Here is a 26,098-nt window from a genome sequence, read left to right as displayed (position 1 = left end):
ATTGCTTACAGAATGTGTAGGACAAGACAGTTTCTCTAGGGTGAGGGACGCTCTTTGTAACCTCTCTCCATTGTGGCCAAAAAATAATAATCCTAATGCCCTATTAGGGTATAAGATAGATTGGCCAATTTCAAGCATATCTTTTATGTTGTTTATTTTATTTATTGTATCTTTTATATTGAGTTCTTCCTAATTTGTATGCACATTGGCTTTGTAGACAATGATGTGGAAATTGACATGCTGCCATCACTGGAGAAAGCAGGCTGGTATTCTCAGGGTAACTGGGTGCATTTATATGATCTGTTAAAGAAAATGACTGGAAAGCCAGAACCCAAGGTAAGATGATAATGAAAAGTGCTTACTTATTCTTCTAAATTGAATTTTAGTTATGTAGTATACCTCACTTACTACTAAAGGAAAAATACTTTGATACTGTAAAACTTTTCTTTGTACCCTTGGCCTATACCTGTGTTTCCCAAACCCCATCCTCACGGCCCCCAACATATCCTGTTTTCAGGATTTCCTTAGTATTGCACAGGTGAAAGAACCAGTGGCAGTTTCTGATACCTTAATAATAATTCCAAAATCCTGAAAACATTATGTGTGGGGGCTGTGAGAACTGGAGTTTTGGAATCACTGAGCAATTGTCAATACTTTGTTACTGAGCATTATATTCATTGTCATATACATAAAGTTAACCTCTAATGAACCGGCCATTTTGTTATCTTCATGAAATGTAGAAGCAAACTTTTTATTAAAAAAATATTAATAATTGCTGGTAGACAGCTTCTTCTGGTGTGGCACTAGAGAAATGAACTGTACCATCAAGGCTAAAAGTTTTGAGAATGACACATGTTTGTGTAATGATTCCACCCTCCAGTGTGTCTTAGGACGCAGTGATTCACAGCCAAGTCGTCCAGTCTGATGCAGAGCCATGCTGAGGTGTCGGTGCAGTGATTGACAGCTCTATTGTCCAGTCTGGTGTAGGGGCATGCTGACCTGTCAGTGTTTTTGTTGACAGCTCAGCCATACAATATGATTCTGAGAGGTGATGAGCTCCCTTCATGTGTTTTCTGTTCCAGTGATTACTTAGTTACTTAATTAAGCTGTCTGGTCCAGATACAGTGACTGCCAGTGGTAGCTTTCTGCTCTTTGTGTCTTGTTCCCTCTGTGTCTTTTCCTCAGCATTATGACTTTCTAAAATTTTGTTGCTGGACCCTGGACTTTCCTATTGACTGCTCATTGTATAACCCCTTTGCTCTGATCCGCTATCCTGCTAGTATTCTGGCCTCTCACCAGTACCTCACTGCGCCTTTGTCTCTTCCCTCTGTTTATGGCGTACCCTCCTGGCTATTGACCATGGACTCCGTGACTATCCCCACTCGCAGCTTGTCTATGAGAAGTGACTCAGCGTCACAGTTTGGTGCTCCAGTGTTTTTCGATGTTATAGTCAGACTTATCCATGGTTACTAAAGTCCAATTATACTTATTTCATGCGTTGTATTAACAAATCCATCAAGTTTATGCAAAGATTCAGTATTTACAGTGTTTACCCTTATTTTTCAAGACTTCTGCAATTCTCCCTGACATGTTGGATATCAGCTTTTGGAACAGAACTTCACAGATGGTGACCCATCCTAGTCTAATTAGTGTTTGAAGTTTATCACAATTTCTGTGTTTTGTTTGTCCACCCACTTTAAAAAGTCTCATGATATTGTTGACATAATTCATTGTAGCTTTCACGTTTTCTTCTACTGGCAATCCTTCTTCCAGATGTCCCAAACAGTCTGAAGGGGACTTCATAAGATAATAATTTACCCCACTCCTCTGCAATCTATTCATTGTTCTTCCTGCAGAATGGCAGTCTGTCTTAATAGGTTTTTTTTGGAGGGAAGTTGCTTCTTTACTGCCCTTTTTGAAGCCAAGGCACTGCCTGCTGACATGCCTGAGCAAGCTTGTACTGGTGTTAAACCAATCTTGTAATTCAATCTTTTTATATGAGACAGTCCTGGCATTTTCTGTACTTTCTTGAGTGCTCAGAAGCATTCTTCACAGCAATTTATGGTTTATTTAGGGACTACCTTACAAGCAGCAATGTGCTTACCTGTAAAACCCTTCTGATGCAAGGGAATGATGGCTTTAACCTTGCTTAAACCCTTCAAAACCTATGACGTATAGTTACGTCATAGGTCATGTCCCTGCATCTTTCCCGACACATGACAGCTGACTTCATACGGGACTGTGCACTGCAGTACACGCTGCCGACCAATCAGAGGCCAGCAGTTAACATTGGTGTGCACGTGACTGGGGGTGTATGGCAGTGACATCATGCACTCACATGGCTTGCACGTTGAACTCAGCTGCAACCTTCAGAAGAGGATTTTGCACTGCAGGGGAGCAAAAAGAAGGTGAGTGGAATCTTTTTTTTACAGACATACTGTATACACCAATAGGGAGGATATATATACCAGGATGGGAGGCATATAGCAGGATGGTGGATATATATACCAGGATGATGGTGATGGGTATATATACAAGGATGGAGCCTTTGATGGGTGATATATATACCAGGATGGGGCTCAAGATAAGAGACATATATACCAGGATGGGGCCCAGGATAAGAGCATATATTCCAGGATGGGCATCATATATACCTGGATTGAGGACATTTTGAGTGACGAAATTGGGCCAGGATGAGTGACATATATACGACAATATGTAAATCTAAGAGTGGGAAACAGAGCACACAATAGGGTGATACCCTATGGAGGGAGAGTAGGATATTGCTGGTTACGCTAACCTGGTGCAATTTTTATGTAGGCATGAAGAAAATTAGCGACTGCTGCCCCGTTGCTGGGGAATCAATCCTCCAGAAGGTATTGGATCCAGTTGGATAAGCACGTAAGTGGGCTGCACTGCTGGAGTGAATCAGTTCTTCAGAAAAGATGATGAGGAAAAGACTTTTTATTCACAATGCATTTCAACGCCGCACTGTTGTCTTTTTCAAGTGAAAAAAAGAAATGTCAATGCAGCACACCTGCGTGTTAATCCAAATAGATACAATATATTCCAGAATGTAGGATAATTGAACATGAACAGTCTATAATTTTAAGGGTAGGTTAATTTTAACATTGAGAGATAGAATATCAAAAATGAAATCCAGAAAACCACAATGTATAAATTATATAAATTTATCTGCATTTTACAGTGAGAATTCCCTACCAACCATTAGAAGTTCTGGCTCCTACAGACTTGTAATCAACTCATTACCTGCATTAAGACAGCTGTCTTTCATAGTCACCTTTATAAAAGACTCCTGTCCACAGACTCAATTAATCAGTCAGATTCTAACCTCTACAACATGGACAAGACCAAAGAGCTTTATAAGGATTTCAGAGACAACATCATAGACCTGCACAAAGCTGGATTGGGATACAAAACTATACGTAAGGAGCTGGTTGAGAAGGAGGCGACTGTTGGTGCAATAGTTCGAAAATGGAAGAAATACAAAATGACTGTCAATCGACATTGATCTGGGCACCATGCAAAATCTCACTTCGTGGGGTATCTTTGATCATGAGGAAGGAGAGATTAGCCTAAAACTACCTGGGGAACTTGTTAATGATCTCAAGGCAGCTGGGACCACAGTCACCTAGAAAACTCTTGGTAACACATTACGCCGTAAAGGTTTAAAATCCTGTAGTGCCCACAAAGTCCCCCTGCTCAAGAAGGCATATGAGTAGGCCCATCTGAAGTTTGCCAATGAACACCTGGATAATTCTGTAAGTGATTGGGTGAAGGAACTGTGGTCGCATGAGGCAAAAATTGAGTTCTTTGGCATTATCTCAACTCGCCGTGTTTGGAGGAAGAGAAATGCTGCCTATGACCCAAAGAACAATGTCCTCATTGTCAAGCAAGGAGGTGGAAACATTATGTTTTGGGGGTGTTTCTCTGCTAAAGGCAGAGGACTACTTCATCTCAACAATGTGATATAGGATGGAGCTATGTACTGTAAATCCTGAGTGACAACCTCCTTCCCTCCTCCGGGACATTAAAAAATGGGTCGTGGCTGGGTCTTCCAGCAAGACAATGACCCAAAACATACAGGAAGGCAACAAAGGAGTGGCTCAAATTGAACCACATTAAGTTTGTGGAGTTGTAAGGGAGTGAGATATGATGTCTTTCTTGCTTTCTTTCCTCAGCGTGCCCTTCATGTTATTGTGTATATAGTGCTATGTTATAATGCCTATGATTAACGCCTGTGGTACTGCTACATTTAATGATGCATTATCGCTAGTATTTAATGGTATTGCTACATGTATTTGTTACCATTTTGTAGAAAGTTGTAACATATTGTCTTGTATTTCTGTCTTATATTATTGCATAATATAATTTGCCTGTTGTGTATGTACAGTTAAGGAAAGTTAGTGCATCCTCTTGGGGACATTAGAGGAGGGCACTTTAGTATATAGTTTACATAGTCATGGATAAGTGTAGTTCTGTTGCGGGCCACTAGATGGGGGCATACTAGTCGGCTCTATAGATATAGCTGATAGGATGTTCATAGAGGGTTAAGAGTAGGAGGGGCTGCCGGGTAGTAAGCGTGGACCTTGTTTGAAGTTAGGTCAGATGGGACCAGGGTGCCCTAGTGTCCACATGGGCTATAGGCCCGGACAGCTTAGCAGCCATGCAACGTTCAAGTGCTGCAGCCCACGTTACCCATGGCCACTGTGTGTCACAGCAGTGGGCCAGTACAGAAACGGAAAGATGTGGCGACTTGTCACCTGGGCCGATGCTTTTAAGGCAGGAGTCAGCTGGACAGCTGAACTGAAGGACGCTAAGACTTCGACGAGTTCGGTACAGATGGGCCGGATGCTTTACCAGAGGCAACCAAACCTGGTGACTGATGATTTAGAGTCTGGGGCGAAACAGGCAGAATTTATTGTCATCATGGCAAGGTTAGGCCAGAAGGGAACTGGGGAGGAGTCTAGGATGGTCCAGTCTGGGCGTGTACTGCACAGAAGTAACAGCGAGAAAGGGAAAGATGAGGAAACAAGCAAATGTCACAATGTACCAAATGTGGATGTAACATGTGAAATACTCAGTAAAGAAAGTGTTAAAGTTGACTTGGACTGTGTCTCCATTGCTGGGGGTCGCCTGGAAGAGGGACCATTATTGCCTGGGAAGTGCCCAGAGGAATCTGATCCTGGAGATGCAGGTATGCAGAAGAGAACAGTACATTTTTCTGTAGGGGAAGGACTGGACATGAATATAACAGTAATTCAGGTCAACACTACAGTCATGTCCCTCCCTTACAGAGTGTCCTAGCCAGTCTCCAGACCTTAATCCCATAGAAAACTTATGGAGGGAGTTGAAGCTCCGAGTTGCCAAGTGACAGCCTCAAAATCTTAATGATTTAGAGATGACCTGCAAAGAGGAGTGGACCAAAATTCGCCCTGACGTGTACAAACCTCATCATCAACTGCAAAAAATGTCTGACTGCTATGCTTGCCAACAAGGGGTTTTCCACCAAGTATTAAGTCTTGTTTGCCAGAGGGATCAAATAATTATTTCTCACTGCAAAATGCAAATAAATTTATATAATTTATACAATGTGATTTTCTGTATTTTATTTTTGATATTCTATCTCTCAACGTTAAAATTAACCTACCCTTAAAATTATAGACTGTTCATGTCTTTGTCAGTGGGCAATTTTACAAAACCAGCAAGGGATCAAATAGTAGAATTATTCTTACCGGTAATTTCCTTCACTGTATACATAATATACTAGGATTGGCCCAGGATGGGGGACATATATACCAGGAAGGAGCCCAAGATAGGAGACACTACTACATAGGATCTAAAATGCTACAAGGGCCCATCCATTTGACCGAAATGTGGAGGGGGCAAAGTCCAAATGTCGCACTAGGGCCCATCAGTTAGGCCACTGATTGTTCCTTCAACTTTAGTCAAAGATTTGAAGTTTCTGCTTTGTCAGCTAGGAGCTTCTAATAGAATGAACAGGATCCCTAAGACCTCACCTGATTTGTGTTGAATAAAAACCCATGGATGTCATGCAGATGTTTAATTCGCTTAAGCAAGGAAGGTTAGACCCATATGAGTCTAATAAAGCCAACTATTCCATGGGAAATATAAACACACTGATTCTTTGTGAGATGAAAGACCACATTTTTCTTGAAGAAAGCGTAGCCATATTGTAATGTGTTTTATTTTTTATCCAAACTCTTTGATGAAGTATCTTGTTGCTCTTGAGTTTCATACAGCTAAAGTTTATTTTATTCATGGAAATAAAAGGTTTCTTCTGCTTTTTAAATTATGAAATATTTAGTAGTTTCATGGCCTTTAGAGTTTGACTTGTATACCTTTTTAGAAGTAGTTAAGAGGGTATTTGCGATATTATAAATGGATAAAATTGCAATAGCCTTGTAAAAACAAACAATTTTGCAATTAACCATTCATTAAAAATCATCTCTGCTCTAAAGAACAAAGGGATTTTTAATTTTATATTTTACCTCTCAATCCTAGTTTATAGGCCAGGCTACTGCAGAAGTTTGTATATACCAAAATTACCAGGTACACCTGGGAAATAAGAAGTGAAATACAAAACCATATAAAACGTAATAATTTTATTGGATCACAATCTCTGTAAAAGCAAAATTAAAGTCAGAAAATAGTGCTGAAAATTTTAAAAACATGAACTCTGATGGTATACAAGCTGAGGAAAAACACCTATCAAAATACTGTAGCTTATAGAGGTTCAGGTAGCAGAGAAGCACTATAGCAATATGACATTCACGTTTTTTGACATTTAGAGAACATTATATAAGAAAAAAAAATTAATCAATCAAATATGGAAAATACATTTGTAAAAATATTTTTTGGCAGCAATACCTCCTAGCAATGCATGTGGAGGAGCTATGGTACTTGTAGGGAACACTTTTGTTCCATATATTTAAGTTTCTGTTCTACTAATGGCAAAAAGTACTCTTGTGTCATATGCACGATCTGCCCAAGAACCCAAATTCATATGCAAAAGTGAAGTGCATGAAAAGCAATGCATTTGCAATGTACAGCTCTGGCAAAAATTAAGAGAACACTTCCAAATATTCAGTTTTTTTTCCCTTTATGGGTATAATTTTGAGTAAAATGTAAATTGTTCATTTAGTCTACAAACTTTTGACAACATGTCTCCGATTTTCCAAGCAATAAATTTTGTTTTTTAAAGGAGAAATGGTCAAAATTTAAAAAAACAGTGCTTTCAGAACTCAAATAATGCAAAGAAAACATGTTCATAATCATTTAGAAACAATAATACTAGTGTTTTAACTTAGAAATCAATATTTTGTGGAATAACCATGATTTTTAAGCACATTTTCATGCATCTTGGCATGCTTGCCACCAGTCTTTCACACTGCTTCTGGCGCAAAAATTTAAGCAGTTCTTCTTTGTTTGATGTCTTGTGACTATCCATCTTCGTCTTGATTACATTCCAGAGGTTTTCAATGGGCTTCAGGTCTGGAGATTGGTCTACCCATGACAGGGTTTTGATGTTGTGGTCTCTTAATTTTGCCAGAGCTGTATATACAACTTTCTCACAATAAGCTCATTGCAAAGCAAATACTAGATGCTAAAGGATTACACATTCTGTTGATCTACAACAGGGGTGGGGAACCTCAGGCCCCAGGGCCATTTACGGCCCTCGATGAACTTTTATCAGGCCCCTGAGCAGATTCTCAGGGACTTCATTCTTGGGCAGGGAGCTGTATTTTGATTGCCACAAGCTCATTAATTTCTTCTTGCTCTGTGAGCACACACGCAGTGTTCACTAAACATTGAAGGGCATGCAATGAAAGATTAAGTCATGAAACCAGTGCCAGAGTCAAGAGGTACTTTGTGGGCGGAGTTTATATGGCCCCCGAAGGATGGTATAAATATCCAAATGGCCCTTGGCAGAAAAAGGATTCCCCACCCCTGATCAGTGACTAAGATAGTTTGGCAAAATGACTTAAGCTACTTTCACACATCAGGTTTTTTCGAACAGGCAGGATACAGCTATTTTTAGAAAAACTGGAACCAGCGAAATCTGCCGCCAGAATCGTTTTTTCTCATTTACTTGTATCAGCGCCGGATTGCGCCGCATGGCCTCCTGTTTCTTCCGGTTTTCGCCAGATCCTACTAAAATTTTAATTCCGGCGTCTGGAAAAACGTCTCCAGTAATGTTTTTTGTCTGCGACGAAAAACTGGACAGCGCCGGATGCTGCGCTTCCGGCTTTTTGCTACAATGGAAGTCAATGGGCACTGGAATGCGCCGGATCCGGAAATAGACGGATTCGGTCACCGGATCCGGTTTTTAAGTCTAAACATGCTTAGATCAAATTGGCCAGCCGGATCCGTCGTAAAACAGATAAGAAAACGGATGAAACGGATCTGGATTTTTGCCGGATCCCCTGGACGGATCCGGCAGAAAAACGGATCTATTTCATCAGTTTTCCACAATTTTTGACGGATCCTGCTTGTCAGAAAAAACCTGATGTGTGAAAGTAGCCCTAGTGTGTGAATATAAGGTGCATGCTGAAAAGTGTAAACAATTACTGGCATATAAATAAAGTGCAGCTGCTGAACCCTGCAAAAAGCAACCCATTGGTAACATAAAAATGCCTAACATCAAGGTGTTGTATGTGAGGTTGTGCTGATTCTAAAAAAAGGCTATTATCTGACAGTGTGGTCTGCAATCCAGAGAGGTACCTCTGAGTCAAGTCCCTCTCCCTTGACGCACATTTTGCCCAGCTTTTTCTTCTTCATGTCTCAGTAAAAGTTTATAAGCCAGGCTACTGCACCAGTTTACCTGTGGAGGCTTGTTTCTTGGTCAAGGAGCACAGTACATGCAAGTTCTGTTTTACTTGTAAGTTACTATTTTTAGCCGCAACAGCATTGTAATAAAATGCAATAGGCAATCAAAACTTGGTATCAGTAAAGATGTCAGCTCAAGATGCAAAAATAAGCCCTCACACAGCCCATATCTTGAACATTGTTTTTCTTTACAAATTTCCCAAAAATTGGCACCACTTAAATTATAAAAAATTATACATGTTTAGTATTAGCATAATCTTACTGGCAGCTAGAATCATATTGCCAGGTCACTTTTACATATAATGAGCATAGTTACTTTTATCAATTAATCAGTTATCTAAATTAAATCAATATTTTGTGTGCCTGCCCTTTCCCTTCAAAACAGCATCATTTCTTCTAGGAATATAGTCAGGTCTATGAGTAACCAATGATACCAAACACATTCATTAACTAAAACAGAAATAGCTGTGTAGGAGGCTTACATTTCAACGCAGACTAGGGTTTCATGATGTGGTGTTTAAACTTGTTTGAAAATCACAAAAAAATTGCAACGTTGAGGACTGTATATGCACGCCCATTAAAACTCATTATAGCTGTAACAACCCTGCTGGCATCACTGCATGGCCTCCCATCCCCCGCACACCATCTTAGTCACTGCTCCATGCTGTGATTTCTGTCTGCTGCCAACTCCATGCTCTGTACCTTTTATCTCCTGTCTGCTGTGTTCATGTTTCCTGACTGTGTGTATAGGGGTCGGCACCTGAACTCTCTACTTCTTATGGAGTCAGGGTGCACCTGTTTAATGTGTCCCTGACCAGTTACCTAGAGCCCTCTACTATTTAGGGATGCCCCACCCACTGGAACATTGCCTGAGCAATGTCTAAACGCAGTTAGTTTCTTGCTGCTGAGTAAGCCAGGCCCTGTCCTGTGTCTCGCCTTCTCTGAAGGCTCTTATTGCTTATCTCTGTACCTTGCCTAGTACTTCTCTGTCTGCCCTCCAGGAGGCAGAATATCCTGGTCTCTGTGCTATAGCTCCTGACCTTGTCTTGCCTAGTACCTCCATCGGCCTTCCAGGAGGCAGTATATCCTGGTCCTTGAGTCTCTGTCCCAGTACCTTGTCTGAACTCTGTCCTACCCCTGCCTCCTTGTCTTTGGCTTCTTTCCCTGCTGTGTCTTTCCCTGTGTCCTCCCTGTCTGTGCACTGCACCCTTCAGCTCCGCCTGCTCCGCACTCCTGTGGCACTGCACTCCTGCGGCTCCGCCTACTCCGCACTCCTGCCTGTATCCATACCTGCTCCTCCCATGTGAACAGGGCCAAACCTGTCCCGTCATTCCACTCCCTCCTATCAGTATCCGTACCTGCACCTCCTGTGTGAATAGGACCCTACCTGTTCCTCCATATTACATTCCTTTTGGCCAGTACCCGCTCCTGTTGTGTGAACAGGTCCCTGTTCCTTCGTACACCACACCTGCCTGCCCTGTGTCTCAAGCTGTGCCTGCCTGCCCTGTGTCTCAAGCCGTGCCTGCCTGCCCTGTGTCTCAAGCCGTGCCTGCCTGCCCTGAGTCTCAAGCCGTGCCTGCCTGCCCTGTGTCTCAAGCCGTGCCAGCCTGCCCTGTGCCTTGTCCGTGCCAGCCTGCTTGCCCTTTGTCTCCAAGCTGTGCCTGCCTGCCCTGTGTCTCAAGCCGTGCCTGCCTACCCTGTGTCTCAAGCCGTGCCTGCCTGCCCTGTGTCTCAAGCCGTGCCTGCCTGCCCTGTGTCTCAAGCCGTGCCTGCTTGCCGTGTCTCCAATCCGTGCCTGCTTGCCCTGTGTCTCCAAGCTGTGCCTGCTTGCCCTGTGTCTCAGCCGTGTCTGCTTGCCCTGTGTCTCACCCGTGCCTGCTTGCCCTGTGTCTCAGCCGTGCCTGCTTGCCCTGTGTCTCAGCTGTGCTTGCTTGCCCTGTGTCTCAGCCATGCCTGCTTGGGTACCAGCCGTGCCTGCCGTGACTACCTTCCTGCCTGTCTGTAGCACCTGTCCAAGTGACTTGTCTCTGAGTGGGATTAGCAGCCACAGCCAGACACCACCCTGGAGTGGCACCCGGCAGCTACTTGCCGCATAAGCCTGACCTCACCATCAGAGGCTCCAGCGAAGACCGAGGTAGCTGTCGTAGTCACGCCCCTTCCAGGGTAGTCTGTTTGTAGCACAGTGGGGCCACAACCCCCCAACTCACGCCAATCAGTCGAGGCGCGAGCGTGACAATAGCATTATTATCTTTGAAATTGCAAGATGTCCACCAGTGCGATCAGATCTGTTAGGATCAGTCTGGCAAGCAATGGTCTTCGTGGAAGATATAAGGCCCTATCACACTGAGTTTTTGTCCACGTTCGTTGGCCCCATCTTAGCTTGCGTCCTAACCCGCCCCACAAAATGGGATTTGGACGTATGTGCCGATGGGGCCATAGACTATAATGGTGCGGTGCTTAGTTATCCGCTGTTTACCTTGGATACCAGCTCCCAGCGTCTGCTTACAGCTCTGGGAGCTCGCTGATCGTTGGTCTCCCGCTGCCACACGCAGTGATGCCTGCTGGCCAGCGGGAGACCAACGATCAAACAATGGCCCAGGACATTCCTGCAAGAACAGCGAAACCCGGCGGGGGGGCCGGTTGCTGATGCGTGCCACACACAGCGAGATCGCTGATGCGTCACAAAATCGGTGACTCATCAGCAATCTCGCTATTGATCTCGCTTAGTGTGAAGTACCCCTTAGCTTCGCCTTCGACACATTAACAGTAGAGTTGAGCGACTTTTGGTTTTTTAGGGTCGAGTTTCGTTTCGTGAAACCCGACTTTTCCAAAAGTCGGGTCGAGCAAGATCGGCCGATTATAGGGAAAAGTCGGGGTCGTCCCGAAACACGAAACCCAATGTAAGTCAATGGGGAATAAAAGTCGGCAGTGAGAGGAGGACAGGAAACACCTACAGTGCCCATTTGAATGCCAAAAGCATCAATTCTTCTTACTTAAGCTTGTCAACCTTAATTAACTTCATAATACAAGTTACGCACTGAAAAATGGGGGTTATTTGGCTAAAGTTGTGGGGGGGTAGGGCTGGCTCCAGGTTTTCATGTGCCCTGGGAGAAAGAGCGCCCCTTTAACACATACCACAACTCATCATGCTCCGATACGGCAGAGAAATAGCGGTATAGTACAATGAAAAATACTTCACTTTTTACATCTCATGACGAGGCCCATCTATTTCTCCATACAGAATCATTGGTCCCATATAATGTTTGAAACAGTATATGATGAGCTCCACATAATGCTACAGTATATGTTGGTCCCCATGGATGAAGCTCCACTGTCTTATGGGCCCAAATAATGCTCCAAACATAATGGGCCCCATTTCTAATGCTCTAGTGTATAATGGGCCCTGTAAATGCTGCTCCAGTGTCTGATGTCCACCTTTGGAATGTTCCAGTGTATGGTGGGCCCCATCTATCATTCTCCAGAGTATAGTGCTCCCCAAAAATTGCTGTCCCAACATTGAAAACAATCAAATAAGTCTCCTCGCTAGGGAATCCCTGTACTAGTCTGGACTCCTCGTCGTCCCCATCTTCCATCTCACTGCACAGTATTTCAACCTTGCAAGTGCTGTGATCCTGAGCAAGCAGGGGGGGCCCACTCGTTGGCGATGGCACTGGCACAGGGCCCCTGATAGTACGGTGGTGTGTCTGATGGCGGGTGGGCCGAACCTGCACTTTCATCTGCAGCTTCCTCTTTGTCACCGTGTAAGATGGAACTGTATATGGGAAGGGTAACCTGAGATTCATCAGGGTCAGATTCAGGCCGTGTAGCGTGCGAGGGGAATGTAGTGGTCTGGGTCAATGTACCAGCAGATTCATCGAGCAGTGGCTGGGCATCAGTGCACTTGTGTCGCCCCCAGGAGTACGGTCGCCACAGTGGCATTACCTTCCTCCTAGGGAGTGTGATGTCATGCTTGGGAGCAACGAAGGATCTCTCTAGCAGGTTAACTGATTGGGCGGCATTATTCCCACGAGTCATGACCCTCCAAACAGCGTTCATGAAGGCAAAGTGTTTGTTTTACGTGGGCAGTATGGTTGCAAAGCTGAACCTTAAAGGAATGTCCAGAAGGGCACCACCAGGAGTGGAGCCTACGGTTAAATTCGACTCCACCTGGGAAACCTCAACCATGCCAGCTACAGAAAAGATGCACACATTGCAAGCTTAATTCCGTTAACGAACGAGACTCCGTCATGCCCCGCGGTCCGAGTCCGGCTTACTAGAGGGACACGTGAGGCTCTGGCACATGAGATTGGCCAATAACTGGTGTGTCATGCCCTTACATGTCCGTGGCTGCATGTGCGCTACACTGAAAAGGCCAGCGTTTGTCGCTTACAGGTGCAGATAACCCGCTGAACAACGTTAGTGATGGGAATCACTGATTACAATTATTACCTGCGAACGATGATTTCCCAGTAAGTGCAGGTCAACCGCAGTTCCGGAATTAGGCCTAACCGTCATTCCTGAAAAAATGAAAAACTTACGTGTGCAAACCACAGGTGCTGTAGCTTGCTTAACAGCTCGCCAGCCGTTCTCACGCCCAGTATGGATTACACGTGATTGCACAAAGGTGAGAAAGGGTACCGTATCACGGATAACATGTATGGATAGCGTACACATTCAAAATATATGTCTATACATCAGGAGGCAGGCTCAGACGGTGTTATGCCCAGTATGGATTGCACGTGATTGCACAAAGGTGAGAAAGGGTACCGTATCCCCGGATAACATGTATGGATAGCGTACACATTCAAAATATATGTCTATACATCAGGAGGCAGGCTCAGACGGTGTCAGGCACAGTATGGATTTGACGGCCCAGACTACACAGCGGAGGAGCAGGGAGAGGTAAAGATTGCAAATGCTGGAGCCCTGCCCAAGCAAGGGGGGCCCACTCGTGGGCGTCGGTACTGGCACTGGGCCCCTCATAGTACGGCGGTGTGTCTGACGGCGGGTGTGCACCACCACCGTCAGAGACACTTGATTGCACTATGAGGGACCCTGTGCCAGTGCCCGCGCCCAAGAGTCGGCCTACCCACCTGTCCAGGGCAACGGCACTCGCACGGTGTCGTGCGCTAAGTGGTGACCCCGGCCATGGGGGGAGGCAGCACAGTTAGGGAGTTTTAGAAAGTGGCATATGTTGATGTTGGACATTCAGCTGATGCAAAAGGCGAAATAGGTCAAGTCCCAGGAAGAGGTGGACCAAAGCAAGCCATTTTTCTGTCACCCTATGTGTCATCAGGGGAAGGTGGGACAAAATCCTTGGAAACCCATGCATGGTTCATTTTAATGAAGGTTAGATCATCCACATTTTGGGTTGACAGACGGGTCCTTTTTTCTGTCAGGATTGATCCAGCTGCACTGAAGACTCTTTCCGATAGCACACTTGCAGCTGGGCAAGCGAGCTCCTGTAAGGCATATTGTGCCAATTCAGGCCAGGTGTCCAGTTTAGCGGCCCAATAGTCAAAGGGGAATGACCTGTGTGGGAGAACATCGATATGGGAGGAAAAGTAGTTTGTAACCATAGTTGACAACTGCTGTCTCCTGTCACTTTCCATCGATGCAGTATTACCAGTTGTGTGAGCGGTACTTGAAAAATCAGTCCACCACATTGTCATGAAACCCCTGTCTCCAACGCCACTTCTGCTGTGTGCACCATGAACACCTCTGCCAAGCTGCCCCCGGCCCGTACCGCTCGTGTGAGAACCATCACCGCTGCTGTGTGCTGGGAATGCCTCAAACAACCGATTTACCAGAGTTGCTTGTTTATTAGCCAATATTAGGTCAAGGTTCTCCTGTGGCATGATGTTTTGTAATTTGCCTTTATAGCGTGGATCCAGGATGCTGGCCAACCAGTAGTCGTCATCGTTCATCATTTTGGCAATGCGGGAGTCCCTTTTTAGGATCTGCAAGGCATAATCTATGTGGGCCAATGTTCCCGGTGTCAATGATGCACTGCGAGTGCTGGTTGGAGGAGCACTTTCTGGCAAATCCACATCCCTCCAGTCACGCACAAACCCTGTACCAGACCTTGCCACGCCAACATTTTCACTTGCCCCACGAGATGCATCCTCCTCCCCTAAGTAATCATCCCCATCATCATCCTCCTCCTCCTCTTCTTCCTCCACCTCTTCCAGGAGAGGTCCCTGAGCAGACAATGGCTGAATGTCATCAAGGATTCCCTCCTCCTCATCAACATTGGCTGCAGACGCCTGCTCCTTAAGGTGCATCAAAGTTTGCATGAGCAGACGCATAAGTGGGACGCTCATGCTTAGGATGGCGTCGTCTGCGCTTACCAGCCGTGTGCATTCCTCAAAACACTGAAGGACTTTACAGAGGTCTTTCAGCTTCGACCACTGCACACCTGTCAACTCCATGTCTGCTCTCAAAGTGCCTGGCCGTGTATCCTCCCACAAATGCATTATGGCCTGCCTCTGCTCGCACAGCCGCTCCACCATGTGCAGGGTGGAGTTCCACCTTGTTGCAATGTCGATAATGAGGCGGTGGTTGGGAAGGTGGAGCAATCGCTGCAGCTTCTGCATACGAACGGAGTGTACAGGCGACCAGCGGATGTGCGCGCACAGTCTTCGCACCTTCTGGAGCAGGGCTGTTAACTCCGGATAATTTTTGAGGAAGCACTGCACCACCAGGTTCAAGGTGTGAGCCAAGCAAGGTATGTGGCTGAGTTTTGAAAGGGCTATGGCTGCCAGAAAATTCCAGCCATTATCACTAACTACCTTGCCTGCCTCAAGATGTAGACTGCCCAGCCATGACTCAGTTTGTCACTGAAAGTAGTCGGCCAGTACCTCCGTGGTGTGTCTGTTGTCACCCAAACACATCATCTTCAACACAGCCTGCTGACGCTTACCACTAGCTGTTCGATAGTAGGACACCGAGTATGCAACACTAGCAGCTACGGATGGAGTGCTCGTGCGGCTGCGCTCTGCGGACGAGCTTTCGCTTCTGGAGGAGGAGGAGGAGGGTCTAATGCCTACAGCCAACTGTTTCCTATACCGTGGGCTAGGCAGCACTGTCCCACCACCGCTGTCCCCTATGGACCCTGCATCTACCACATTAACCCAGTGAGCAGTGATGGACACGTAATGGCCCTGGCCATGCCGACTGGACCATGCATCAGTTGTGAGGTGCACCTTTCCACTCACTGACTGCTTGAGTGCATGGACAATGCGGTCTTTTACATGATGGTGGAGGGCTGGGATGGCTTTGCGAGAGAAGTGGCGACTTTGTAGGTCATAGCGTGGTACTGCATAGGCCATGAGTTCACGGAAAGCTGCGCTTTCCACCAACCGATAGGGCATCATCTCAAACGAGATTAATTTGGCAATGTGGGCGTTCAAACCCAGTGTACGCGGATGAGAGACTGAGTACTTTCTTGACCTACTCATAGTGTCTGGGAGGGTGAGCTGGACTTGAGAGCTGCATATGGTGGAAGTAGCGGTGGACCGGGCGGACTGAGAGAGGGTTGATGATGGTGATGGAGTTGGTGTTCTTTCTGATGGCCTAGATTCAGTATTTCGTTGATATAACAGTGGGATTCCCTGACTGCTGTGGCCTTGCAACGACACCTCAACATTTGCTGCTGTGCTAACCGGTGGGCTTACAGTGGGGGAAACAATGTAGCGTTGCTGAATACCTTCTTTGTGATCAGTTGCACATGTGGCACTTGAGGTTTGGTGTTGTGTCCACGCTTGCAAGTGCATGGTGGTTAAATGTCTAAACATGCAACTGGTATTCAAATTTTTCAGATTTTTCCCTCGGCTAAAGGTCTTTGCGCACTTCTTACAGATAACCTTGGCCTGATCATGAGGATTTTGTTCAAAAAAGTGCCACACTGCACTCTTCCTACTTTGGCAGACATTTTGCGGCCTAGCACGCTGTGATGTTTTGACCCTCTGGACAAGCTGTCCAGCAACTCTTTTGATTTTTGGAACCTGTCTTTGGAGTGCTCCGGGCCTGCCAGATAACAGCTGTTGCGATGTCGATGTCTGCTGTGGATGCTCCTCATCTGAGCTATTGGAAGCAGCACCCTCTTCCCCCAATGGATGCCAATCTGGGTCAACAACTGGGTCATCCATCACCTCCTCTTCAATGTCATGTGCACCTTCCTCTGTGTCACCGTGTATGGTGGTATAGTGTGCGGGAAGGGGCACCTGAGTCTCATCAGGGTCAGAATCTGGCTCTGTACACTGCGAGGACAATGTAGTGCTCTGAGTGAATGTACCAGCAGAATCATCTATCAGCGGCTGTGCATCAGTGCACTCCATGTCAGATTCATCTTGGCCTGGGTAATTCACCATTTCACTTGATAATCCAGGCATGGTATGTGAAAACAGCTCCATGGAGTAATCAGTAGTATGGCCTGCGTCATCCTTCAATCTTGGTTGGGGTGAAGGACACAAGGAAAGGTGTGGTTCATGAACATGAGCCTCCAATGACAACTCAGTGCTTTTACTTTTTACAACTTCAGAAGAGGAGGCGATAGAGCTGGAGGCTGAGTCAGCAATGTAAGACAAAACTTTTTCCTGATGCTCTGGCTTTAAAAGCGGTTTGCCAACTCCTAGAAAACTAAGCCTTCGAAGCCTTATGGAGCCAGACGATGACGCAGGCTCAACACCTCCTGCATTCGGTCCTATTTTGCTCTTGCCACTACCATCAGATCCACCACCAACACCATCATTACCAGCTGCCAACCCCCGCCCAATTCCACGGCCTCTTCCACCAGCCTTACTCATTTTTTGTAGAAATGTAGACAAAATCTAACAAACTATATAGTAATGTAAAACAAGGTACAAGGTGTCTATAGGACAGGGGAGATTTTGAATTTCTGCACACACTTGTGGACACTGGACACTTATGGATTTTGTGAGGCCCACTGAATATCACAGCGCTATGGCTATATCACAGGCTCGATGGCACAGGTGTGAAAAAAGTGACTACAGGATAAGGGAGATTTTGAATTTCTGCACACACTAGTGGACACTGGACACTTTTGGATTGTGTGAGGCCCACTGAATATCAGAGCGCTATGTCACACGCTCGATGGCACAGGTGTGAAAAAAGTGACTACAGGATCACAGAGATTTTGAATTTCTGCACACACTAGTGGACACTGGACACTTTTGGATTGTGTGAGGCCCACTGAATATCAGAGCGCTATGTCACAGGCTCGATGGCACAGGTGTGAAAAAAGTGACTACAGGATAAGGGAGATTTTGAATTTCTGCACACACTAGTGGACACTGGACACTTTTGGATTGTGTGAGGCCCACTGAATATCAGAGCGCTATGTCACAGGCTCGATGGCACAGGTGTGAAAAAAGTGACTACAGGATCACAGAGATTTTGAATTTCTGCACACACTTGTGGACACTGGACACTTATGAATTGTGTGAGGCCCACTGAATATCACAGCGCTATGTCACAGGCTCGATGCCACAGGTGTGAAAAAAGTGACTACAGGATAAGGGAGATTTTGAATTTCTGCGCACACTAGTGGACACTGGACACTTTTGGATTGTGTGAGGCCCACTGAATATCAGAGCGCTATGTCACAGGCTCGATGGCACAGGTGTGAAAAAAGTGACTACAGGATCACAGAGATTTTGAATTTCTGCACACACTAGTGGACACTGGACACTTTTGGATTGTGTGAGGCCCACTGAATATCAGAGCGCTATGTAACAGGCTCGATGGCACAGGTGTGAAAAAAGTGACTACAGGATAAGGGAGATTTTGAATTTCTGCACACACTAGTGGACACTGGACACTTTTGGATTGTGTGAGGCCCACTGAATATCAGAGCGCTATGTCACAGGCTCGATGGCACAGGTGTGAAAAAAGTGACTACAGGATCACAGAGATTTTGAATTTCTGCACACACTAGTGGACACTGGACACTTTTGGATTGTGTGAGGCCCACTGAATATCAGAGCGCTATGTCACAGGCTCGATGGCACAGGTGTGAAAAAAGTGACTACAGGATAAGGGAGATTTTGAATTTCTGCACACACTAGTGGACACTGGACACTTTTGGATTGTGTGAGGCCCACTGAATATCAGAGCGCTATGTCACAGACAGAAATTGGCTAGTGTATCACAAACTACAAGGTGTATGTAGAATTGGGCAGAATAGGAATCTCCCTAGAGTGTAGGTCTGTAAGAACGGAACAAGTCCTCCACTTGTCCTTCCACAGTGACACACAGATAGCTTCACTGTGGCCGTGATAACAGCCGTTACACGGTACTGAGAGGAGCGTGCACGTACACGGCTGTCCGGTGTACGTAAAATTGTCAAGCTCCGTGTTTTTTAAGTATACGGACTGACACACGCTGTCTCTCTATAGTTTTGAATGTGATCAAACAGCAAATATATTTAACTGTTTGAAAGCTAGACAAAACTAGTAGGTGCAGGTCTGTAAGAACGGAACATGTCCTCGACTTATTCTCACAGAGTGACACACAGATAGCTTCACTGTGGCCGTGATAACAGCCGTTACACGGTACTGAGAGGAGCGTGCACGTACACGGCTCTCCGGTGTACGTAAAATTGTCAAGCTCCGTGTTTTTTAAGTATACGGACTGACACACGCTGTCTCTCTATAGTTTTGAATGTGATCAAACAGCAAATATATTTAACTGTTTGAAAGCTAGACAAAACTAGTAGGTGCAGGTCTGTAAGAACGGAACATGTCCTCGACTTATTCTCACAGAGTGACACACAGATAGCTTCACTGTGGCTGTGATAACGGCCGTTACACGGTACTGTGTGAGGAGCGTACACCGCTGTATGGTGTGAAAAAATGCACGCTCAGTACCTCAGCAGGACAAAAAAAAAAATTGGGATTGCTTTTAAAAAAGCAGTTTGCAGAGCAGTGGGTAAACAGCAATGCAGCTGTCAGGAAGCCTTAGAAGGCAGCCTAACAACCAACACCGCTGATCCACCACAATATAGCCTCCCCTTGCACTGCACACACAGTGACTGGTGTGTTGTACAGGCAAAATCGCTAGCAGCAGAAGCAGTTTTTTTTTCTTCCCTGCCTAACGCTCTCCCTACAGAATCAGCAGCAGCAACCTCTCCCTATGCTAAGATCGGCAGAAGTAAGATGGCGGTCGACGTGCACGCCCTTTTATAACCCCTGTGACGCCCACCAAAGCAAGCCAATCACTTGCATGCCCTTCTGAATGATGGTGGTGACCCCTGCCTATGTCATCACGTTGCCCACAGTGTCCGTGGATCCTGATTGGCTGAAAAAGAGCGCAAAACAAACTTTTGAAACGCGACTTTGGCGCGTAAGTGGCCGACCTCATCCTAGGGTCGGGTTTCGTTTCATTAAACCCGACTTTGCCAAAAGTCGGCGACTTTTGAAATTTTTCGACCCGTTTCGCTCAACTCTAACAGTCTATCAGAGGTTGTTCTGATGTTTTCACTGTTAACACTATATTTAACTCTATAGATAACAGGGAAATAAACAAACAGCCCAGGAAAGTGATTAGGAGAATCTCTATGGAAACAGCCAATGGTGTAGGACCAAAAGGATTGTAGTTTTGCAAGACTTCTAACAGGTCAAGAGCTGACTGGGAGAAAGAGGAAGGTGAGCAGCTAGCTGCTGAGTTGAAATCATTGGGCTAGAGAGGTGACTGTGATCTCAGGAGTTAACTCTTCAGCCTGGAATGTAACTACTGCTTATACTTTGCCAAGCTTTTATAGTTGATCTCCTTGGCAGCAAGCTGTACGCTATGCAAGATAAAAGCTCTCATATCAGAAGAATGACAACAGATAGAAAAAAGCAAGTCAATTGTGAACTTGCTTATATTCATGCTGTCTAACTAACTATACCAATTTCATAACATGAGAATACTAGGGATACTGTTGAAGAGAAATAGTGCAATAATTCATTATCCAGTGTAGGTATATCAATTTAAAAATTATACACTCACCAGGTGGAGCTTGTAATAAGCATGGAGGATTCGCACCTGCAGAAACCACAGATCCACGAGGAACCGACGTAGAAGATGCAGTATAGGAAAAAAGTGGTCAGATCCGTGCTGCAAATCACTATAAACAATTATTATTACAGTGGTCTTTATTCGACGCGTTTCGAAGTTTCACAGAACTCCTTCCTCAGGAAAAAAAAACACAGAATGACAGCAGATAGAAAAAAGCAAGTCAGTTGTGAACTTGCTTATATTCATGCTGTCTAACTATACCAATTTCATAACATGAGAATAGAAATATAATGATTGAGTTTATTTGAGAAAGTAGAGCCTAGTTCAATGACTTTACATGATTGGGAAAAAAATATTATTCCAGCTTATCTATGACATTTCTGCAAAACCTTTGTTCTTGTTTCTGTTTTTGTCTCTCACCTTTATTCCTATTTTTTAAAAATCCATCTTATTTTGTCCTATTCTTTTTTTACCTAATGGCTTGGGATTATGAGAGATAAAAGTTGTTCTTTGGTAGCATTAATGCGAATAGTTTCGGAGAACTTGGTCCATCTATGGCCACTGGTTGGGAGCCCCGAGAATTGCTTTTTAACTGCCGACACTGGCGTCTCTTGTTTTGATTAGTTTGTTAATACTCAAGAAAAAAGAAGTCTGTATAAAAAATGGCCAGGATCACCATGAATAAATTTCAAATATTAGAAACAATACATTTTATTAAAGCATGATTACACGGGATCACACAAACAAGGTACACATCATATGTTAAAAACAATTAAAAAAACCATTGAAGGTATAAACCATATCACCTGAAGGACCGGTTGGGTACCTTGCAACTATCCCCACTTTGTGCACCAGATGTATTAAAAACAACGCAACATTGAACAAATGACAATCAGCCAATAGTCTAAATGAAGTAAATTACCCCCAAAACAGACAAAATATTCAAGTCCAGTGGCTAAAGCTGCACTGAGAGAACCCCAACAGAGCAAATGCAAAGGACCCTAAACAATGGGGTCAGTTGAGCTATAGGTTTAAAAATATAAGGACTATAGCATATGGTAAAAGCCATTTAGGGGTAAAAGAAGAAGGCAGCAAAAAAGCCTGTAGGTGGATGCGGAGATACAAATACCCGGTCACAGCATGGTGTGTGGAGAGAGGAACCCCACTCGTATTGCCACTAAGCGTGGCTTCCTCTTTCTCCTGAGTATTCTTGAGTATTAACATAGTCATGTTTTAAGTGTGGGGCTAGTGATCCCTAGTATTATTTTGTGGTGCCCTCAGACTTCTTTTATGCAATTTGTTTTGATTAGTTTGGCGCAATGTCATTGTTGCGGCATGACGCATATATAAAGTCACATCAAGCCAGCTAATGCAAAGGAAGAAATGTTGATGCCATCAGGTTACTAATGTGGCCTATTGACCAAGATTTGCAAACTTATTCACACAAACTAAACGTTTGGTTTTGTGAAAAATAATATAATATTTTTCTATGTATGTTTTAAATTGCAAATAGCTTCCCAAGTACTTATATATTGACTGCATTTCAGTAAGATTGTGTTGTATGTGAAAAGTCACAAATAATATCATTAACTAAAAGATCTCATTACTCATATGCTAGATAGTTTCTTAATTATTTCATATACCAGCATAAACTACCCTGCCAGGCTAATGGAGCCTTATAATTGAAGTATTTCCTGGCTTGCAGGTGGTGTATTTTGGTGACAGCATGCGGTCAGATATTTTTTCAGCCCGTCACTACAGCAACTGGGAGACTGTCCTCATCCTTGAGGAGTTAGAAGGTGGTGAAGTCCAAGAACCAGCAGTGCCTGATTTTGGATCCTCCTTAAACAAGAAAGGAAAGTATGATGTAAGTGATCTTTACTGGTGTCTCTTCTAGAATGTGCATGACTCTACGTCCCACAGGAAACCCCTAGGAATGTACATAAACATCTCCCAATGTTATTTTCCGTATTGACTAATGAGTAACATCAAAGTAAACTATAAATAATTTTAATAGCTGCGTAGTAGCAATTTTGCTCTGAAAATTTCCGGGTCTTTTTTTAAACTGTGCAGACTGTGGAAGGATTGCTATTTGTGGCCCAGTATAACACTTTCATGTATACAAGAGTCAATAAACAGGCTACGTGCTAGCAAACATAGCTGAATGGCTCACAAGTTGTTGTGCTGTTTGCTTACAGGATTAATGATGGTAAATGTGAAGATAGGAGGTAAAGGAGTAGCCAGCTTAGGTACAGAGTGTGGTCTATACTCCATCCAAGGCTAACCACTATCTACAAAGATTCCAATTTACTGCCACTTTTATAGGAATTTATGAGAACTTTTCACTGGTAAATAAAGGATTTGTGTGAACGTCAAAGCACCTTACTATGGCTTTATAGTGCAGTTCGCGTGATTTACCCTTGGATTGATATACTTACAAGTAGTTTATTGGAAGATTTCAAGAGCTTGTGGCAATGATGTACTGGTTCTCTTTTTTTCATCATGTTTTCATCTTCCTGACCATTCCAAATTTTTCAATTCTGTACTTCATATAAGTGGTAAATTTACGTCAATATGATTTGCATTTATTTATAAAAAAAAAAGAAAGAAAATTGAAAGGGAAATTTGATGAAAACTTAGCAATTTTCCAACTTTTAATTTTTATGCACTTAAAACAAATAGTCATAGCAATAATTAATAAATAACATTTGCCACATGTCTACTTTACATCAGCGTAAAAGAGAGACGCCTCTCTCACAGCCAAACCAGATCTCACACTTTGCATTGACGAGGAGCAGTATCCCGAAACACAGTGTCTACAAAATGAGATTCTGGCTTGGCTTTTATCCTAAGTCATGTAACAAGGCTCGTTAAAGGGTCGACATTGATTTTTAGGGCCCTGTCACATATAGCAACGCACCAGCGATCCCGACAACGATAATACCTTGTCAGGATCGCTGGTGTGTCGCTACATGATCGCTGGTGAGCTGCCAAACAGGCAGCTTCACCAGCGATCAGCACCAGCGACGTGGGTAACAAGCGACGCAAGTCGCTTAATTACCCACTGTGTACCTTAGTTACCAGCACGCCGGTGCAGGGAGCTGGTAACCAAGGTACACATTGGGTTTCTAAGCAGCATGCGGCACTTAGAAACCCGATGTGTACCTTGGTTACCAGCTCCCTGCACCAGCGCGCTGGTAACTACGGTACACATCGGGTTTCTAAGCGCTGCGCGCCACTTAGAAACGCAACGTTTACCTTAGTTACCAGCGCGCTGATCGCTGGCCTCCCGCCTGTCGCACGCAGCGATGCGTGCTGGCCAACGGGAGACCAGCGATCAAAAAAATGTCCTGGCCATTCCAGGACGATCAGCGATAACCGGCAGAGGGGCCGGTCGCTGGTCAGTGTCACACACAGCGATCTCACTGGTGAGATCGTTGTTGCGTCACAAAACTTATGACTCAGCAGCGATCTCGCTATGTGTGGCGGGGCTTTAGGATTGCTACTTCCAATAGGTGGCACTTGAGTTCTAGTCCTCTTCCTCTCTGAAGAGACAATGTCATGATCCAGGATGGGGTTTGTCTTTGGCCCATCCTGGTCAGACAGGGGTTAATTGTTTCTGGCTCTCTCTGACAGAGGGCGGCTATTTAATGCTCACTTGACCTAGGTCCAGTGTCAGTTATACTCCTGCCCTCGGCTGAGTTAGTTGACCTCGTGCGTACGTTTGCCTTGTGCCTGATAACTTGCTTGCTTGTTTGGTTTTGATCCGGTTCTGTCCCTGTTACGAGTTCTGCCTATCCCTCTTGTACTGCACTACCTCTCTGTGTATGACCCTCTGCCTGTGACTTGACTATTCTCTGCTCGTCCCTCTGGTACCTCACAGCCCTCTCCGTGTACGAACCCTCGCTTGTCTGACCTGCATTTTCCTCTCCTCTACTACAGTTTCCCTGCAGTAGGTACATTACATCATCTACAGCAGTAAGACGCTAAGCCCTGCCCCCTGCAGTCACATGATCGTAGGTCCTGGGACTCCTTACTACTTTCAGTGCCGCAGGTCCTGTCTGCTTGAACCATCACTACAGTATTGAACACCGCGCTCTCCCATAGTGTGGGTAAGTCACCCTGCTCTGCGTGGCAGTTTGCCGACACTGACAGGGTCCTGACATTAGTATCCTGACATTATAACTGACCATTACCATTTTTTCTTTCTCCGCCCTCCTTCTCCTGTGTGTGTGATGGATCCTATGCACGCTCTTTCTGAGCAGGTAAAACACCTTACTCAGATGTCTCTGAGACTCCTGGGGGAACAACTCGCCCTGGCTCAGTCTCAGCAGCTGATCGCTGACACTGTGCAGGGGGTTTTATCATCGGGGGCTCGGGATGTTACATTAATTTCCCCTGAGTCTCCGGTTGAGTTACCGGATACTTTTTACGGAGATAAAAAGGAATTCAAAGTGTTCAAGGAGGGCTGTAAGCTTTTTTTTTTCATTGAGACCACACTCTTCTGGGGATGAAAGTCAGAGAGTGGGGGTCATTATGTCTCTGTTAAGGAGAGCCCCCCAGGCTTGGGCTTTCTCCCTTCCGACCACTGCCCCTGAACATATGACTGTGGATGCATTTTTTGAGGCCCTGGGGCATATTTATGATGAGCCTGATCGGATGCGTATAGCTGAGGACATGGTGATGAGTGTGTGCCAGGGGAAGCACTCAGCTGAGTGGTTTTGCTCAGAGTTCAGATGCTGAGGTCTGCTGGAATGATGCCACCCTCAGGGGTTTGTTCCGTAGAGGCCTGTCTGAACATCTGAAAGATGCCTTGGCTCTCCACCCTCCGCCTGATTCCCTGGAGGAGGCTATGACACAGGCCGTCCGAATGGATCGCAGGCTACAGGCGAGGGGAGTGATGCAGATTGAGACCCCGTTATTCTCCCAAGGAAGGGGAGCCAGTCCTGCATTGGAAACCATGGAGATGGGAACCATTGACCACAAGGAGAGAGAAAGGAGACAATGGCGCTTGGGGAAATGCTGTTTTCACTGTGGCGATTCTGAACATTGGAAAAAGGATTGCCCCTCCTGTCCACTGACCAACAAGCGACTGAGCCCGGGTGATTGTCGTGGAGGTCACCCAGGCTCTCAGGTACCATTTTCTCCATTTTCAAAAATGTTGTTGCAAGTGGAACTTTGTTGTGGGAGTGTCTCTACATCCACT

General features: G+C 45.0%; 1 protein-coding gene across 1 annotated transcript in view; it reads left to right on the top strand.

Annotated features, from left to right (window-relative positions):
* Positions 1 to 26,098, top strand: part of NT5DC1 (5'-nucleotidase domain containing 1) — a 430,483-nt gene that overhangs the window by 351,216 nt on the left and 53,169 nt on the right. The window contains exons 9-10 of the mRNA XM_073575978.1: positions 218 to 336; positions 22,598 to 22,759. Coding sequence (XP_073432079.1) covers positions 218 to 336; positions 22,598 to 22,759 — 281 coding nt within the window. The remainder of the gene's footprint in view (positions 1 to 217; positions 337 to 22,597; positions 22,760 to 26,098) is intronic.

The sequence above is a fragment of the Dendrobates tinctorius genome, unplaced genomic scaffold (genome assembly GCF_039654945.1).
Source record: "Dendrobates tinctorius isolate UK_male_01 unplaced genomic scaffold, ASM3965494v1 ptg000046l, whole genome shotgun sequence".
NCBI classification, from domain to species: domain Eukaryota; kingdom Metazoa; phylum Chordata; class Amphibia; order Anura; family Dendrobatidae; genus Dendrobates; species Dendrobates tinctorius.
Note: the sequence above shows the minus strand (reverse complement) of the source record. Positions and strands in the feature narration are given on the sequence as shown.